The sequence below is a fragment of the Parasteatoda tepidariorum genome, chromosome 10 (genome assembly GCF_043381705.1).
Source record: "Parasteatoda tepidariorum isolate YZ-2023 chromosome 10, CAS_Ptep_4.0, whole genome shotgun sequence".
In the NCBI taxonomy this organism is placed as follows: domain Eukaryota; kingdom Metazoa; phylum Arthropoda; class Arachnida; order Araneae; family Theridiidae; genus Parasteatoda; species Parasteatoda tepidariorum.
In genome coordinates this window covers 43,859,746-43,878,405 of record NC_092213.1, presented here as the reverse complement: position 1 = coordinate 43,878,405, position 18,660 = coordinate 43,859,746, and the positions used below count along the sequence as shown (strand labels likewise).

At 27.8% G+C, this 18,660-nt stretch overlaps 1 protein-coding gene across 4 annotated transcripts in view; it reads left to right on the top strand.

The window, feature by feature from the left end:
• The window catches only part of LOC107440873 (irregular chiasm C-roughest protein), a 155,361-nt gene extending 143,254 nt beyond the window's left edge, over positions 1-12,107 (top strand). The window contains exons 9-13 of one of the 4 annotated variants that reach the window (XR_006225823.2): positions 1,207-1,320; positions 1,430-1,460; positions 2,445-2,533; positions 4,180-4,307; positions 11,074-11,773. Coding sequence is in view for 3 of the 4 variants with exons in the window: in XM_043047971.2 (XP_042903905.1) it covers positions 1,207-1,320; positions 1,430-1,460; positions 2,395-2,533; positions 11,074-11,301 (512 nt within the window). In the remaining variant the exon portion in view is untranslated. Of the gene's footprint in view, positions 1-1,206; positions 1,321-1,429; positions 1,461-2,394; positions 2,534-4,179; positions 4,308-11,073 lie in introns of all 4 variants that reach the window. The other 3 variants (XM_043047972.2, XM_071186226.1, XM_043047971.2) reach the window with 3 other exon arrangements.
• Positions 12,108-18,660: the final 6,553 nt, after the last annotated feature.

Below are 18,660 nucleotides of genomic sequence, written 5' to 3'. Positions count from 1 at the left end.
TGGCTAAAAATTTATTTCTTGCTAGTTTACCCGTTCTTTGCATGGATTAAAAATAAAGTAAATAATCAATAAACCGGTATTAATCGATTGCGTCATTTGTAATATGTTGATTTTTTATGGTTCTTTCAGAAGAATAAATTCAACTTCTGCTCGTCATTAAGTTAACTGCTTAATACAAATCTTTTTTCTCCAATTTTTTACCTATTACCAAAATCAATTGTGCATCATTTGCGCCAATGACAATATGGCAATCTTTTACCACCCCCGCATAGGAATAAGTATATTTTCCTTACTTATCTTTTTAATACAAAACTTTTTTTTTTATTTCAATTTCTACCTATTACCAACTAAATTAGGAATCATTTTAGCCAATAACAATACTGTACTTTTACACGGTTCTCATACACGAATTAGTACCATATCTATTCTCAAAAGATTTAGCTTTTTATTTAATCTGTACCTATTACCAGAAATAATTTTGCATCATTGGCACCAATAACAATATCATTATTTTATGCGTTTCTCATGCACAAACCTGTGCCATTTCTTCAGCTTTTAAATATTTTTTATATTTCAATTTGTACTTATTACTAGAATTATTGGAATTCTAGAATATTCTAAAATATTCTATATATTCTAGAATATTGCAATTCTCGAAAACAATTAGTAACGACATTAATATTAACAGACAGTAAGTAAACAGATTTTTTCATAGTAACTATTAAAAACTTTTTAATGATTTAAAAAATTCTAAAATATATTTTTACTTGTAATTAGAGAGCTAGAAAAAATATATAAAAGGGTTACCCATATCTTACCTGCATTAAAATGTTAATGAAAATATTAAAGGTGATGGAGAGGTCAATACGAATGGTGGTGAGTGGCGCGAAAAGGGACTGGAGTCCCCATGTCATTTACAAAAAGAAAATATAAAATTTAAAGTATAACAATGAGGCAAAAAATACACTTTAATAAATTTTGAAACTATTAAGATAAATAAATTTTAAAATTATTTAGTTATTTTTTCAAACATGATAAATTGATTTTAAAAATATTGACGCTTAAAATAGAAATTTTAAAAATTTAAAGTTACTAAAAATTTAATATGAGATATTGATTCTTACGAAATATTAAGTCTCTAAAATATGAATGAGAGATATTTTTTAAAAATAAACTTTAAAAAAAAATGAAATATTTATTTTTCAGAGCCCTTTATTTTGACTTTGATGATCGGTGGTGCAGTTGTTGTGATATTAATTTTAATCTGCCTTCTCGCTCTCCTTATTTGCTTAGTTCGAAAAGAAAAATGCTGTTTCAGACGTAAGTAAACTTTAACACCTTCAATAATATTTTATTAAAAAAATATATTGTTAGATTTGCAGAATATAATTATATTTTTTGTAATTATTGTATTATAAATATTTTTTAGGTTCAGATGGCTTTAAACCAGCTCCTGATAGGTATGCCTCAATTATATTTTTAAATTTTTATTTTTTATTTTAATGGTTTCATATCTAATTTCTAATAAAATACATACTGCATAAAAACAAATAGATTTTATGTTTCAAACTATTAAATATCACTTCGATAACACGTTTATAAGAATCTATTATATATTTTAATGTAAATAGTACACATAATATAGAAATATACGTAAAAAAGGCAATTGTGGAGCTTAGAATTGAAACGGGAAAACTTTCTCTGCTCGACCTTAAACTTTTTTCTGAACGGAAAATGAATTTGTTCGAAATAATCTGTCATATATTTATCTCAAAATTCAAAGTCTTTTAACAAGCACCACTTTTATCATTAGCTTCTAAAGTAAATTGTTTTCTTTTGAATAATTATTTCACTTTTCTAAAATTGAGGGAGAGCAAAGATTAGTAAAAACGTCACCTGTCAACCAACTGTGGTACATGTACTATTTAAACAAAGGTGAAAAGTCACAAGGTGTTACACTCAGCTAATGCGATTATTTAAAACAAACACAATCTACTTCATTTGATTCTAAGTTATCAATAAATAGTACTTCATTTAAACACATCATTCATTTTTAAAAGATAAGGGATAATAATTTTTGTTTATTTATATACACTATGAATGCTTTAAAACGTAAAAAAGTGATGTATTACTTGGGATGAACACAGTATTGATAATAAAAAAAAAGGAGTTAATGTCAAAGTATTAAAATAGTATATATACATATATATATATTCTGCGCAAAGTAGCATCATACTTCCAATACCTCCCGCACGAATAATATACTTTAATTATTTAGATGCTCTTCATTTTGTTCTATTCTGATTCATTTTTCGTTTATTATTATTTTACTTAACTCAATAATTCCATTCTTGGGAAATTTTTCTTGTTCTTATTTTATACTTTTTAATTCAGCATTGTAGAAAATGGTTGTCCAGATAATGATAAATCTGATCTTACTGCAGCAAAGACAGTACCTTTCTGCACCAACTCCAATACTAAAGGTAAAATAGCGACGATAGGAGAAGATCCATATAACAAAAATGGTAAAAAGGTAAGAATCAGCGATTTATTAATTTTTAAAAAAAAAATAACAGTTAATCTTCATTGTTTGAGATTTTTAAGAGATTGCGTATGTTTAGGTTTTTTAAATTTCTTATTTTGGTATTTTATTAACAGTAGCATTATTATTGCACAATTATTTATCAAACACTTATAGCTATTGAGAATAGAATATATGGCTCTTACTAAAATTTACCCTGTTACAACTTAAAGAAGCCTTATACTGACGTTAGTTCTGTTTGACTACAACCAGAATTTCGCTTTATAACATAACGATACACTACAGCAAGAATGCTAACTTTTTTGGGGAAAAAGTGCCTATTTCAATCAAGCATAAAAGGGTATGTTTTGCTTTCTACTTTTTCGACTTTCTTAAGGAGAGCCGTTAGAGAGCAAGTTCACCAGACGCAGAGCATAATCTTTTTCACGGAGGTGGTCTTGCACTATGCAGGACAATATCCTGAAGTGACGCTTGGCCGTGTCATACCGATCTCATTTTTTGTCACAGATAAGCATTTGATTAATTATTGATGTGGTACGGTGATGAGAAAGCAATGGCATGCAGGCTATCACTGGTTGTTTTGTTTTTTTTGGAATTTCTAACAGTGTGTGTGGGAACCACTTTGCCCAGTCAGTTCTGTCATCAGAGATATCAAACTGTCTTACGTGTTCACCACACGTTAAATTACTGTTCTATTTAATGGCAGTTCTTCCTTATCCAAGGTTCATGGTCGTTCACTGTGAGGTTTGTCAGAGAGGGACAAATCTTCGAACCTGAATTTTTTGAAGCCAATGCCTCGCAATACGTTCATTCACAGCAGTAGCATCAAACGCTTGACATATTCGGTGACTTGATGCAGCTGCTATATCCACTTTGAAGGAGTAACAACACCAAACTAGCTCCTTGGACAGTGTGTCAGTGTTCTGAAAATTAGAAAATAATTTGAACAACGAACAATAAACTAAATAAGCTTTTTTAAACCGAAAGATATTTCAAGTACAATGAATTAACGATACCTATTAAAAAGATTATTACTTAGATAACGATTATAATTATTACTTAGAAAGAATTGCAGCATTTTCCAAATACGATTTTTTTTTTGTCGTATGCCTGTTTAGGCAGTGGGGGTGCGATTGTTACTCCTTTTCAGTGGCGCCATCTATGGCCAGGAATTCGACTTCTGCCACGCCATTCACACAACCACAACCCGTTTATAGGACGGGTCACATTCACACACAAAGGAGAAAGGACATAGAACACACAGAGAGAGAAAGAAACATCCATGCCTTTTCCGTGATTCGAACCCAGGAACTTTCTGATTGTATTATTTATTTGACTTACTTTTAGCAATACAAATAGTTTATTGCAAAAGTTTTCTTTAGTCTACTTATTGACATCTGTATAATTCCTGCGAAATTTACATGTTGGTTCTTAAGTGATAAATGCTTAAAGAATGAAAATATTCAATATACTTGTAAATTATATGATTATAAATAATTAGACTTTTCCAACATTTCCTAATTATTATATTATGTATGGAAGAAAGAAACGGAAAAAAAATGATTTGACTAAACAAGCGAGTTTTTTTATACCTAACCTCTGCGTTGGGTTCTTATTACATTTTTATGCTTTTCTAGGGAGCTGTAAAATTTGTGGAGGGTGCAAATGGCGTCCGGTCAAAGCCGGATCACGTCGCGTCCGAAAACGTCCGGACCAGGATTCTTGATGTTGAACTTTGAAAAATAAAGATTCAAAACTAATCAAGGTGGGGAAATAATAATTTTTAGCTCTTACATAGCTTTTGTATGTAGCTGCTTATTAAAGCTTCTTATTTAAACATAGTGTCACCTAATTGTGTAAGACTATTTTTAGCTTTAGCCAGCTTTTGCATACTGCTTTGCTTGCTTAAAAATTTTAATTTGAAAATTATAAATTCGATGAAATGTGCTTTATTTTAGTTTTCAGTACTTACAGAAACTAAAACGCCAACTAAACAATATGCCTGATTAATGATATATGTGTTATAAGAAATAACTTTTTTTCGGTTGACTTAATTGAAATTTGAAACTCAAAAAATCAACATGCTTTTTAAGTAACCGTGTTTTGAATAGTTTCAAAATCATTTTCAGAAATGGTTTATGAAAAATATAAAAGATACGACTTAAAAAACAAATAGTTAAAAATTTCTTAACGAATACATGCTTAATAATTTATTAAGACTTATAGTATTTGTTTTAAAGATCAACAAATTATAAAAATATAAAACTTCTGCAATTTGAAATACTGTAGAATCCTGGTCGGGACTTTATTTATTTTATGTTCTACGTTTCACTTAACACGGTTTTTACCAATGTTAGTAATTTTCTTGCTTTAAATGAAAAAAAATAACTTTATGTTTCCTTTAGCTCTGGAATCATAAAGTCATTTTATTTCCCTCCAGTGTATATAACTGACATTTGTCTGTCATTTCTTTTTGACAAGACTGTAAATCTGGCATATGATATTGCCATATACTGTTAATTATTACTTAGTTTCCATAAGATTTTGAATTTCATGTAGAGAAACAAATTTATATTTACACCATATCAGATGGCAATAATATCCACGTAAAAAATAACCATTTCATTCATTGTTAATCAAATGGAACTGAGGAATTTTTGCAACTAAGGTAAAGCAAATTTCACTCTCTCTTCCCCTAATACGGATAAAATCTTATCTTGTAGGAACAAAATTTATATGGGATGAAGGGAAAAAATTAACTGTATCAAAGTTTATAAATTTCAGTATCTGTATGTTAGATTGTTCTTTCTTTTATCGAGCATGACCTAAAACTGGAGTTAATCAAATCAATTTCACTAGAGGGAGTCGCAGAGGCTCAGGGGGGGGGGAGTTTGCGCCTCTTAAAGAAGTAATTAAGTTCGAATCCCAGCGATGATTGGCTACAAATTCTGCTGACATAAAATATTCACATTAGTTTCGAGTAAAGCAATATTTCGCTGAGAAAACTTGTTCTGATTCTGTTAAAGTCTATTGCGACAACAGGTCTATTTTTGTTTTAAAAACTTGTTTTGATACCGTAAAAATCCGTCTTAAGGCCTGTTTACACGGTCCAAGTTCTTGAATACAAGAAATTGGATCGTCTAAGCAGGCCTTTACCATGCTTTCCTTGCAATGTTTACGGAAAAAGCTTGAATGATAAAAAAGGCTATTGATTGACTTTTTAAATTGTACTGTTCTGCAAACCAAATCAGCTGCCAGTTTACAAGTTTAAATTTTTTTTTTTTTTTTTTGTAGATAAATAGCATCCAAATATTGTGTTATTGGTAATACGCATACATATTCCGACGTCCATTAGGTAAAATACTAAAATTTTCTAAATTAATTTCTTCTTTAGGAATTGAATTTGCAGTAATCAAAATCTAAAAGATCGTAACTCTAAACCTTTTAATTAATTCAAGACAAAATCAGCTATCTTCGCAGAATTATATTTCGATAATTAATATGGCTGATAGAATTGCTGACAGGGAATTAAAATGGATTTGATCATTACTAAGCTTACTGAGCCATACGCATTTGGAGTTAATTCAGAGACATTTCACAAAGTATGATACTCATTGAAATGATAAGCAATATTTTCAGTTGAAAAATGAGTATTTCCCTTAATATGAAATTCTGGTTCAAATTTCTAAAATGCATGAGACTTTATCGCTAGAAATGATCTTATGATCTATAAATAGCTGAAAGTAAAACTGTGGCGAGTTAATTCGAGTTAAATATGTTTAACTTCTGAAGATTACAAGATTTACTTTGCTTTGAAAAGTATATAGTATTACCATGATTAGTAAAATGATTATTTAAAATTTATTTAGATCTAGCTACCGATAAATCGAAAAGACTTTAAATATTTGTAATTAACTGTAATCTGAATGTATTTGCTTTAAATTTTAGAAATTTCAAATAAGAAAGTCGTNTAATTTGAAACTCAAAAAATTAAGTAGCCTTTAAAGTAACCATGTCTTGAATAGTCTGAAAATCATTTTCTGGAATGGTTTATGAAAATTATAAATGATAAGACTCAAATAACACATATTTAAAAATTTATAAAAAAACACATGCCTAATAATTTATTAAGACATAATATTTGTTCTAACGATTAGCAAACTAAATTTCTAAAATTTCAGCACTTTGAACTACTGTAGAATCCTGGTCGGGACTTAATATTTATTTCATGCTCTAAGCATGATTTAACATGGCTTTTGCCAATTTTAGTAATTTTATTGCTTTTAATGAAAAAAATACTTTATGTTCTCTTCAGCTTTGGAATCTTAAAGTCATTTTATTTCCTTCCAGTGCATATAACTGACTTGTATCTGTCATTTTGTTTTGACAAGACTGTAATTCTTGCATATGATATTGCCATATACTGCTAATTATTGATTAGTTTCCATAAGATTTTGAATGTAATGTAAAGAAACATATTTATATTTGCACCATAGCAGATGGCAACAATATCCACGTAAAAAATAACCATTTCATTCATTGTTAATCAAATAGAACTGAGGAATTTTGGTAACTAGGGTAAAGCAAATTTAACTCCCTGCTTCCTTAAACGGATAAAATCTTATCTTGTAAGAACAAATTTTACATGGGATTAAGGAAAAAAAATAACTGTATCAAAGTTTATAAATTTTAGTATCTGTATGTTACATTGTTCTTTTTTTTTATCGAGCATGACCTAAAACTGGAGTTAATCAAATTAATTTCACTAGATGGAGCCGCAAGGACTCTGGGGGGGAGTTTGCGTCTCTCAAAGAAGTAATTAAGTTCGAATACCAGCGATGACTGGCTGCAAATTCTGCTGACATAAAATTAGTTGCGAGTAAAGCAATTTTCGCTGAGAAAACTTGTTCTGATTCTGTTAAAGTCTATTGAGACAACAGGTCTATTTTTGTTCTAAAAACTTGTGTCTTGATACCGCAATAAACCGTCTTACCATGCTTTCCTTGCAATGTTTACGGAAAAAACTTGTATGCTAAAAAAGGCTATGGATTGACTTTTTAAATTGTACTGTTTTGCAAACCCAGCTGCTGGTTTACAAGTTTACATTTTGAGGTCTTTTATTTATTTTTTTTTTGAAGAGTTACTACGAGTTAGATATTTTGTAGATAAATAGCATCCAAATATTGTGTGATTGGTAATACGCATACATATTCCGACGTCCATTAGGTAAAATACTAAAATTTCCTAAATTAATTTCCTCTTTAGGAATTGAATTTGCAGTAATCAAAATCTAAAAGATCGTAACTCTAAACCTTTTAATTAATTCAAGACAAAATCAGCTATCTTCGCAGAATTATATTTCGATAATTAATATGGCTGATAGAATTGCTGACAGGGAATTAAAATGGATTTGATCATTACTAAGCTTACTGAGCCATACGCATTTGGAGTTAATTCAGAGACATTTCACAAAGTATGATACTCATTGAAATGATAAGCAATATTTTCTATCGAAAAATGAGTATTTCCCTTAATATGAAATTCTGGTTCAAATTTCTAAAATGCATGAGACTTTATCGCTAGAAATGATCTTATGATCTATAAATAGCTGAAAGTAAAACTGTGGCGAGTTAATTCGAGTTAAATATGTTTAACTTCTGAAGATTACAAGATTTACTTTGCTTTGAAAAGTATATAGTATTACCATGATTAGTAAAATGATTATTTAAAATTTATTTAGATCTAGCTACCGATAAATCGAAAAGATTTTAAATATTTGTAATTAACTGTAATCTGAATGTATTTGCTTTAAATTTTAGAAATTTCAAATAAGAAAGTCGTAAAGGTTTTATTCAAGAAAATTTTAAAATGTATGTTTTAAAGTTTTCTTGAAAAAAAAACCATTAAGACATTTGAAGGATTTGTTTTTTGTTTCTTTTTCTAGCATATTTCTTCAATGATTTCTGTAACTTAGTTTTTAAAAATAATTACGTTTTAAGATCTACGAAAATTAAAGTTTTTAATTTTTTACGAAATAAAAAATTATGCTATGAAAACTAATTTTAGTAAGGTTAAAACAACAATTTTTAACCAATTAAAGAAGTTTGATCACATAGTTTTACTTTATTGGAATCAATTTTTGATCATGTTTATAAGAAACTTCCAAAAGTTTTCAATAAGTTTTGATGTTGAAATTAAAACATTTAGAAGAGTTTCTAAATACAAAGACATCTATTTTCCTCAATGGTAATATTTTTTTAATGAAATCTGAAAAATCCCGGTAATTAGCAAAACCGGGCACTGGATTTCTATTTTAAAAAATCCTGAACTACAATCGAAAAATTCATTATACTATTATTAAAAAAAATAATAAATATATTTAAAAAAAAATTTCAGCAGATAATAATTTTTTTGTTATATTTTGTAATTTTTATCGAAATACAACTTATCAAAGTTTCAATTCCGAAATGTTCCATTTGAAATACAGCAGAAAATTCTTTTTATCAATATGAATCTATAGTTCAGGCAGAAAAACTTTTCTAGTTTATTGTGTTTTCAAAATTTTAGCAAAATGTAACTTTTAAAATTCTTGAAATAGAAAATTGGGTTTCAATTAAAAATTCTGATAGATGATTTTAAAAAAATTTCCATTATTCTAAATATTTCTATCAAGGAGATAATTTTTTCGCATTTGCTAAATTTTAAGTCAAACTGTACGGAATTTCAAACAAAATATTTCAGAAGATTTTAATTAGAAAAGTTCTGAAAATCATTTAAAAACTCCTATCTATTCAAAAATATTTTTCAGGCAGATCAGATTTTCCTAATTGTTATAGTTTCTTAAATTTATTTAAATTTAACCTATCGGAAGATAAACTACGTCTCTTTTCTCAAAAAATAACGAAACATAATTTAAAATACCTTTCTGCAAATATTAGTATTTAATTCAAGCGGATCAATTTATCCTGTTATTATATTTTAATTAAAAATTACCGACATTTTACTTATAATATCTAAAACTAAGGCCACAAGTTAACAAAACTTACCATTTATTTTTAATTAAAAACCTTGAAATACATGAAAATACTTTTTTCTAATGTAAAAAATAATTTCAAGTGGATACTGTTTTTTTTTAATATGTTATAAGAATATTATCAAAATCTAATGAATTGATGAAACCTGAAAGGCAATGGAAACTTTTTTTTTCTATTTCGAGAAAAAAGAATCTCGTAAAATGATAATCTCGAGAATCTCAATGAAAATCTCGGTAAAAAAAATCTCGGTAATGACATTATTAGTAAAACAAACAAACAATAATTTTGTAACACGTGAGTATATGATATTAAAACTATTTACTTGTTTATTTTCCTGTTCTTATGGTAACAATTTACTAGAAATTTTGGCTTATAAAATTATAGATATATACCACATCTGCAAAAAATGCAAGACTGAAAATCAATTTTAACCGAGTAAATGGTTTTCATACCACGCTCTAAGGAGTCATGGAAAAGTTGCCAAATTTTATCACTTGTTATAAAACCATATTTTATTATTATTATTACCAAAATCATCACCAAAGCACTACGGTAAAAATTACCTAGCTTTTTCGTGTTCCCATAGAGTCGGAAACATTGTAAGTTTTACCATATTCTGGTAATTTTGACCGTACGTTGCTGTGTATTTGTATAAAGTTTTATTTTAGGAAGGTCAATAAAATATAGCTGTAAGCATTTACAAATTTTATCGAAAAAAAGGCACATACTCTAGATGTTTAAAGTATGCCATTAGATTGTAATTGAAAAATATTCTGAACTACAAATGAAACTTCTTTTCTGTTAATAAAAATAACTATTTGAAACTGATAAATTTTTCAAATTTGTTAAATAATAAAAATTTCGCCTAAATGTGCCTCATTGAATTTCTAAACAAACTGGCCCATGCTCTAGCTATTGAAAATATTCCATTGAATTTTAATTGAGAAGGATTCTAAAATAAAAAAATATTCATTTCTTCTTATATAAATAACTATTTCAGACTGATGAATTTTTTTAAGCATGTTAAATTTAAAAACAATGGCGAAACCTGGCTTATTAAATTCTAAAATTCTCTAGCTATTGAAAATATACCATTGAATTTTAATTGAAAAAGATTCTAAAATAAAAACAAAAATTATTTTCTACTTATATAAATAACTGTTTCAGGCTGATGAATTTTTGAAGCATGTTAAATTAAAAAAATGGCGAAACTTGGCTTATTGAATTCTAAAATTCTCTAGCTATTGAAATTATACCGTTGAATTTTAATTGAAAAAGATTCTAAAATAAAAAAAAATATTCATTTCTACTTATATAAATAACTATTTCAAGCTGATGAATTTTTTTAAGCATGTTAAATTAAAAAAAACGGCGAAACTTGGCTTATTTAATTCTAAAATTCTCTAGCTATTGAAAATATACCGTTGGATTTTAATTAAAAAATATTCTGAGAGGCAAATGGAAATTCCTTTCTATTAATATAAATACTTCTTTCAGGCAGATCGCAATGACAACAGGGACGGCCTAAGTTATGGAAGTTTAGATTTCAGCATTTTGGAACCCGATCCAAGAGAGCAGACGACTGCCACAATCAACAACAGCCGGATAAAAGTTCATCCTCAAAGTAAAGGAGGAGCCCCTCATTCAGAAAGCGCCAGTATTCGAAGCAGTCATGATTACAGACAATACCATAACCCGGCTGCTGTTGAGCAAGCATACATTTAAATCATCAACTAGGATTGATTATGAATTCCAATGTTCTTCACATCGTTTGCTTTGTTTTGAGAGACAAAGAAACAAATATTCGAAGCATACGGAAAGACATAACAATATCCGGGAAGAACATTTTATTCACGTCTTTGTCATGTGATTTATCCGGATGTTTCCATGGACCCGCCCCTGTGTGTCGTGTTAATGTATATAATGTAAAAAGAACAGAAGTGAAAATGCACTGAGTAAAATATTATTGCACTGATAGATCAAGAACATTGTGATCGGAAAAATCGTTTTATTAAAAAATATATGTCTTTGAAGAAGAGGTAAATTAAATTTTCAAAACATGGTATGGAAAATTGTATTATATGTATGATATTTTGTTTAATGTAATTTGGAAATAAACGAATTAGAGATTCAGTCTTAGACCAAAGTGTTTCGGTACATTAAAAATGCCGCTTTGTATAATTTAATTTTTGCAAAATAGAATTTAAAAGAAATATATTTAAAAAAAATGTTAGGTGAAAGCGTGCTTGAGGTAGCAAATTGCCTATTATAGAACTAACTATTGTGATCTTCAAGATGTATTGTGATCTGTTACTTTTGAAGGTGTAAAATATATATTGTTAAATTGGCACAAAGCATGGTGTTTTAATTTGCAACAACATACACTGTAAATAAGTGTTCTCAATCGTCACGTTAATCTTATTAACTCCTTAATGTACACTATTCCAGAAAATTGAGATTCAGATTTATATTGCTTGTAATGAAATATCGCGTCAACAGAAATTACAAAATAGTCGAGAAAAATTCAAAAAGAATTAACACTGAAGTCCTTGTCGATTTCATTTTCTTATTCAATTCTTTATTTTACTCTTGCAATTTGTTTCTTAATTTTAGAGCATTATACGACAGTTAAAATTTAGTCTGTTTTTCTTTTTGGTTTCTCCACAAATTTATTTTTATTCTTTTTTTCTTAAAAAAAACTTACTCTATATTTCTTTTAATTCCTTAAATTGGATTATGATTTATTCATGTAAGGTCCTTTTTTATTCGGTGCGAAGTTTCTTATCATTATTTTTATCATCATTTAAACATTTTCCTTCTCTGAATTATTTAAGAGTGTTGTAGAGAATCTAGGGGAATTTCGAATAAAGACGGAAAATGCGGAAAAACTCCTGAATCCGTAAAATGCTTTATAACTAATTGTTCATAGAATCACCTAGTATACGACTAAACTGGGATGAATCATCTAGCTTTAAGCAAACCTAACAAAAATGCAATTAATTATAAAACTTTTCAAAAATAAGTGTGAAGATTTCACAGTATAAAACTAGATAATAAATATAATTTATCTGCAAATTCCACGTAGTTGTCTACCTTTGATAACACATTAATAAGAATGTAGACTATTTAATAATAAATAATTAAGAGATCTCTTTCCTTCCCCTCTTGCACTTTAGAAAAAAAAAAGATTTTTTTTTCTCAGTTTTTGGTACGTTACTTGTTTTTTTTTATTAAACTATGACTTGGCAGTTCTATGGCTTTCAAAATGCAGAATATTAAGCGATCTATTTCAAATTCGGCAAAATAGTGAATGAATTTATCTAATTGCCTAATTATCAAAAATGTAGCTCAATAAAATTATGCGGATTGTGGTTTGAGTAATAAATTTCATGCAATGCATATGTCTGTTTTTTTTTTAAACTAAGGAAGACCGTTTTGAATAATTTAAACTATTCCATTTAACTTAAATCACGCGAATGGAAAATTCTAAACCAGATAAACGTACAGTGCGTGATAACTTTTCAAAACTACTGATTGGTATAATTTTTTTTCATCAAAAAGTAATAGATAATGCAGAATCCAAACTACAACACTCAATATTTCTCAAATTGCTATTGCATCAGGCCTCATATATTACACATTTTGAAAGATATTTCGTTGTAAAGTAAACATCCAACATAGTTTACCTGAGAAAATTAAATAAAGAGGATTAAAAGCATTTATGGAACATCCTTCCTCCGTCACTTCCTTTTGACAGGTGAGTTTGATCGAGAGGAAAGAGGTCTCTTAAGTAAGAAGCTTTTGAATCTGATGATTATTAATTAAGTTTCAAAAGTTTGAATTTGATGTTCATTATATCAGACGAAAATTAAAAATAAATTTAGAATTATTAGCAGTATTGGTTTCATCAGTATATATCTACAATAAACGTTATACCATGTTTAAGTATAAAAATTATTGCAAGGCATAAAATATTATTATTGTGAATAGTGTTTCTAAAAAGGGAAAAACATAATTAGTTATATTTAAGCTAAAAGGCATTTTAAGTATTCAATATTCCAAGACTATCAAAGTCATATATTGTGTACAATAGGTGTACAAAAAAAGCGTGCGTTACAGGGTTAATAAGACAGCACTCCACTTTTATTGCAAGAAATTTAGTTTTGTGCTCATAATGAATATTTTTTTCGATACAACTTTCACATGTATGCTAAAATAAATCTTAACTTACGTGATATAAATTGTTTTATTAAAAATAAATTAAATTATAAATTTAAAAACAGTAAAAAATATTATAAAACCAGTAAATTTCAAATTAATGAATATAGATTAGTTGAAAGGAAATTAATTATAAAATATATTTTACATTACTATTTAAACACAAAATGTACTTTATTTAAGAGTAGCCTCTGTTTACATGAATATTGATTTATAGAAACACAAAGTTTTGTCTTTATGTAAGTAAAATTTAAAGTATGTGTCAAGTGTTTTATATAAGATGTTGTAAACTATTTATTTTGTGCTTTACTTTGAAAATATTAATTTTAATGAATGTTTGTAATATGGTAAATAAGTTATTTATTTTTGTATGAATAATGTAAATTAGCGAAAGCATGCTTATAAACTGCTAATTTAAATAACTCTCTGGAATGCAACTTTAAATATTAATTTTTTTCATGTTTTGTAAAGAATTTATTTATTTGTACAGTTTTTTAACTAAGCAAAAACCAATTTTGTTTTGTGTCATAAAAAATAATTTAATTTTAGTGAAAGAAATATAAAGTTTGCTTTACTGTAAGGTAGAAAAAATTTGAGAATGCAGCAAATATTTATTAATCAATTTTTTTATAAAAACAAACATGCAAGCAAACAAGAATCATATTAAGTTTTTTACTAGTGCAAGTGTTATTTAATGATTAATTTTGGCACGTCCTGATACTTGAAAACTGACTGTTATGCTTTATTGCTTGTATATGTGAAGCAACACAATAAAAAGAAATATAATGCATGAAAATGCAAAAAATGCATGCAATGCATGATGCATCAAAGAACTACCCATGCACAGAGAGAAAAATTCTGGTAAAATTACCATTCTGTATGGTATTGATATTTCTGGTAAAAAAAAACGACATGATTCTGGTTAATCATACCAAAATGTTCGATATTTAAATTATTCATTTGATAATTTTTTGTTCATATGCTAACGTTTTCCCTGAAAATCTGGATTTCAAAATTATAGTTCTTATTGCAACACATTTAATAAAAAATACGAAACTGAAAAGTAAATTTAAATGAATAAATGATTTTTATGTCATGCTGCATGGTGTCATGATAAAATATTAAGTAATTCAAAGCTTACGTTATTTACTAAATTTTATCACGTATTATAAAACTCGATATCTTCTTGTCATTATATTGTTATATCATATTTCTAAAATCGCTACCAAAGCACTTCGGTAAGAAATTATCGAATTTTTTTAGTGTTCCGAAAGAGCCAGAAACGCTGTTGAATTTGACCAAATTTGTGTAGTTTTGACCAAAATTTTTTTTCTCCGTGGGTGAAATATATTTATATTGAATTTCACGCGTTACTTTTTTTCATATAAGCAACAAATTATAACTATCTTAGTTGTTTTTAGTTTTATTTGGTATCGAACATAGTAACATGGTTCTTATTCAACCTATGTTTGTGGTTTGCATGTTAGGAAAATTGAAAATAATTAAGAAATTAGACACTAACATATGCAAGCACTAATTAGAAAAAGCACAATTTAATTCTTATTTTTATTAGTTAATTCAATGAAGTATAATTTAAGTGCTTAATAGGTTTTTATAAATAATATTTATATAGTTTAATTAAGACAATGTGTCGTGTTGGGAATTTTTAACATGAATGTTCGAAATTCTAAAAATTATATACAATATTTGGCATTTTCTTAAGTATTTTTTTAATTTATATTTATTGAATTATGTCATCGTTCCTAAAATATGAATGTTTAACAGACATTGAAGTAATTTGTTGCCACTTGATGTCGATGCCGGTCTTGCTTTGTATTTCTGATATTTCTATGAATCTATCTAACATAATGTCATATGTAATATGAGCTTTCACTGATTGTACGGAAAGTACAGCAGCAAGCTAAATAAAGACATAAAAACGGTTGCAATTGATTGGCTTTATTTCGTAAACTACATATTTCTTTTTGCAGAATATGCATACACAAGATGCTCCTTAAGAAAATCTTTTTTGCTGTAGTGTCAAAAATGTTATAAAATGTAGTAGTATTAAGGGTTGCAAATGAATATTTAGGTGAGAAAATAATAATAAAAAAAGATATCTAAAGCTGAGAAATCGCAACAGTAATAGTGGCCATTGAAAACATCCATAACCCGTTTAGTTACCTCTTGAAGAAAATTGGAGCAAACAGACGATTAACAGAACCATCTGCAAGATTTATTAGGAAATCAGGCAGGTTTTGGTTGCTACAGTCCAATATCGTCAGATTTACATTGTGATTTTGTTTTTAATTAGCTTTTTTGTTAGTTTGGTGATTTCTTAGCTTTTTCTTAAATTTGTGAACCAAAATGCATTTACTTTTTTATTTTATTTTTTAAAATATACATTGAGAGCAGTCATTATGAGACACACTGTATGAACAATATTTACGGTGTGTAAAAAGGTTAATATAAAAGGTATAGTTTTAGGCTATAATAGTTATACACTTTTGAAATTTCTCGGAAAAAATGGTAAAATAACAATTTATTTAATTGTTACTTTACCATATTTAAATGAAACAGTAAAATAACCATAAATAAGATGGTATTCAAGCTGTTAATTGTGAGAAAAGCCATTTATTAACCGCTTTCAACTAATACAGTTAAACAACCAGACTTTATCGCACCAACTAGGCCCACCTAATGAAGCCACTTACTTCTTTGTAGATGGGCTACTGCCAAAAAAGCTAATCTGTCAATTTCATGACTGATAAAATGAAGGTTCGACTCCGAGCATTGACACCACAAAATTTCCTCCATTCTTTTCAATACATAAAGAGTTTCCAGTGTCCTGCAATCCACAATTTGTGACCCTGGGCTATTAGAATACGATATTCTCATTTACGTATAGACGGCTGCACAATAAAGCCGCTGAACTCTCTCCCGTATCCAGTTAAAATTTTTACTATTTTGAAACCATGCTGTTTGTAGATGGCTACAAAACCGCTAAGTTTTGTATTCAAGGTTTTTTAACCATACTAGTAGTAAGCGGTTTTAAAACCATAAATTTGAAGAATGTTTTTTGTTGTAAATTTTACAGTTAATTGACCGGAAATACTGCTTCCGGTTATTTCGAAGTTAACCGGTTAATTGGATAAAAATTCTGCTTAAATTGGCAGTTAATATGGCTGAGAAGTGCAGAGTTTGGTCTATAAAATTAAACTGCAATTCTACATACAGCAAGCAAACGCAAAAACATAAATTTTATATACTTTCTAAAGCAGATTTAACGTACAAGAAAGTTTTCACGAATAGTAAGTTTTATATGAAATAATTTTATTTATTCCTTAAAATAATAAAAGCTTTTATTTTTCACCAACCGTAATTAAAACTGACATCCAATTAAAATTACTATAGAAAAAAGGTATTCACAGACATTACGAATATGTTTCAGTTAATTTCAATGGAATTCGAAATTTTATTACTGATTTTTAAGCTTTAATATGTCTATACAAATAAATACAGAAAAGAGAAAAAACGTGGAAAATTAAGAGAAACAATAAGTTTTATTTACTGTGCATAAACTGCACGTAAATAGAACTCATAAAATAAGTTCAAATATAGAGAAAACATGGAAAAAATTACAGAACAAGGGAAAAAGAAAAGTTATAATAATAAAAATCCGGGGAAAAAATTCTGAAAAAAAGGAAAAAAAATTATAAAATTCTGTAAAATAAAAGATATAATCTTTTCATCCGCTCACATGATTAGATCCGAGTATATAAGCACTTCTTTTTGTGGATACAGTCGTGTGTGCGGATGAAAAGATTATATATTTTATTTTCCGGTTTTTTAATATTTTTCTCTTTTTTTTTACGGATTTTTATTATATTTAATATTATTACTTTTCTTTTTCCCTTTATTCATTGTTCTGCAATTTTTTCCATGTTTTCTCCACATCTTGAACTACTACACTCTACATTCTGCATATAGAATATCGAATTAATTCACTCGTTCAAAATATTACTATTTTAGATCAAGTTATGCATGGTCTCAAAATTAGCCTTTGTTGAAATTCATTGAAATTATGTTTTACAAATTTATATGCTACATGCTTAAGCGCAAACGAAAATAATTTCCCGCATGAATAAAATATGAGATAAATTTGAATCACACTAAAAAAGAAAGTATAGCGGAAGTTAAAATTTAATGATTTTCTTGGAGAAATGATTAAGATGAAAAAATAAAAAAAAATGGTTGAACGTAAGAAACATTGAAATAACGAGACAAAATATTAAATTATTACTTACATTTAGTTTATTCATAACTCTAGATTAATGCGCCCAAATGTGGCACATGGCATGATCTTTTTCTGAAGCAAAAATTCAAATTAAATAAACAAACAATTATGTTCTACAGCAGTGCATCTTTTCTCGACACATTCATTATTATGAATGTGTCATTATTATGAGTTTGTCGTGTTATTAAACAGTTGTTTAACAGTGTTGAAATCTATTTTATTTTAGCTTCCACATCTTGTACAACTATGCTTCCATTCCAAACACCTGATACATTTTTGCCATTTCTCTTCATTTAGTATCTTGTAAAAACATGTTTAGTTTCCCCCGTCAATTAAAATACTTTTTTGCCTTATTGAAACGTATTTGCCTCGTGTTTTTTTTTCTGTAGTTGATTTGAGATAGAAAAAGGTTTTTATTTATTTTCATTCTTGTTTATGGAACCAGGACTGCAGCATGTTCATTTTTGTGCCATTATTTGTACTTAATTCGCGTTGTTTTGCTTTCCTGAAACATAGTACAAAGTACACATTATCTTCGCATGTATGCTAAGATTGTGTTTAATTATTAC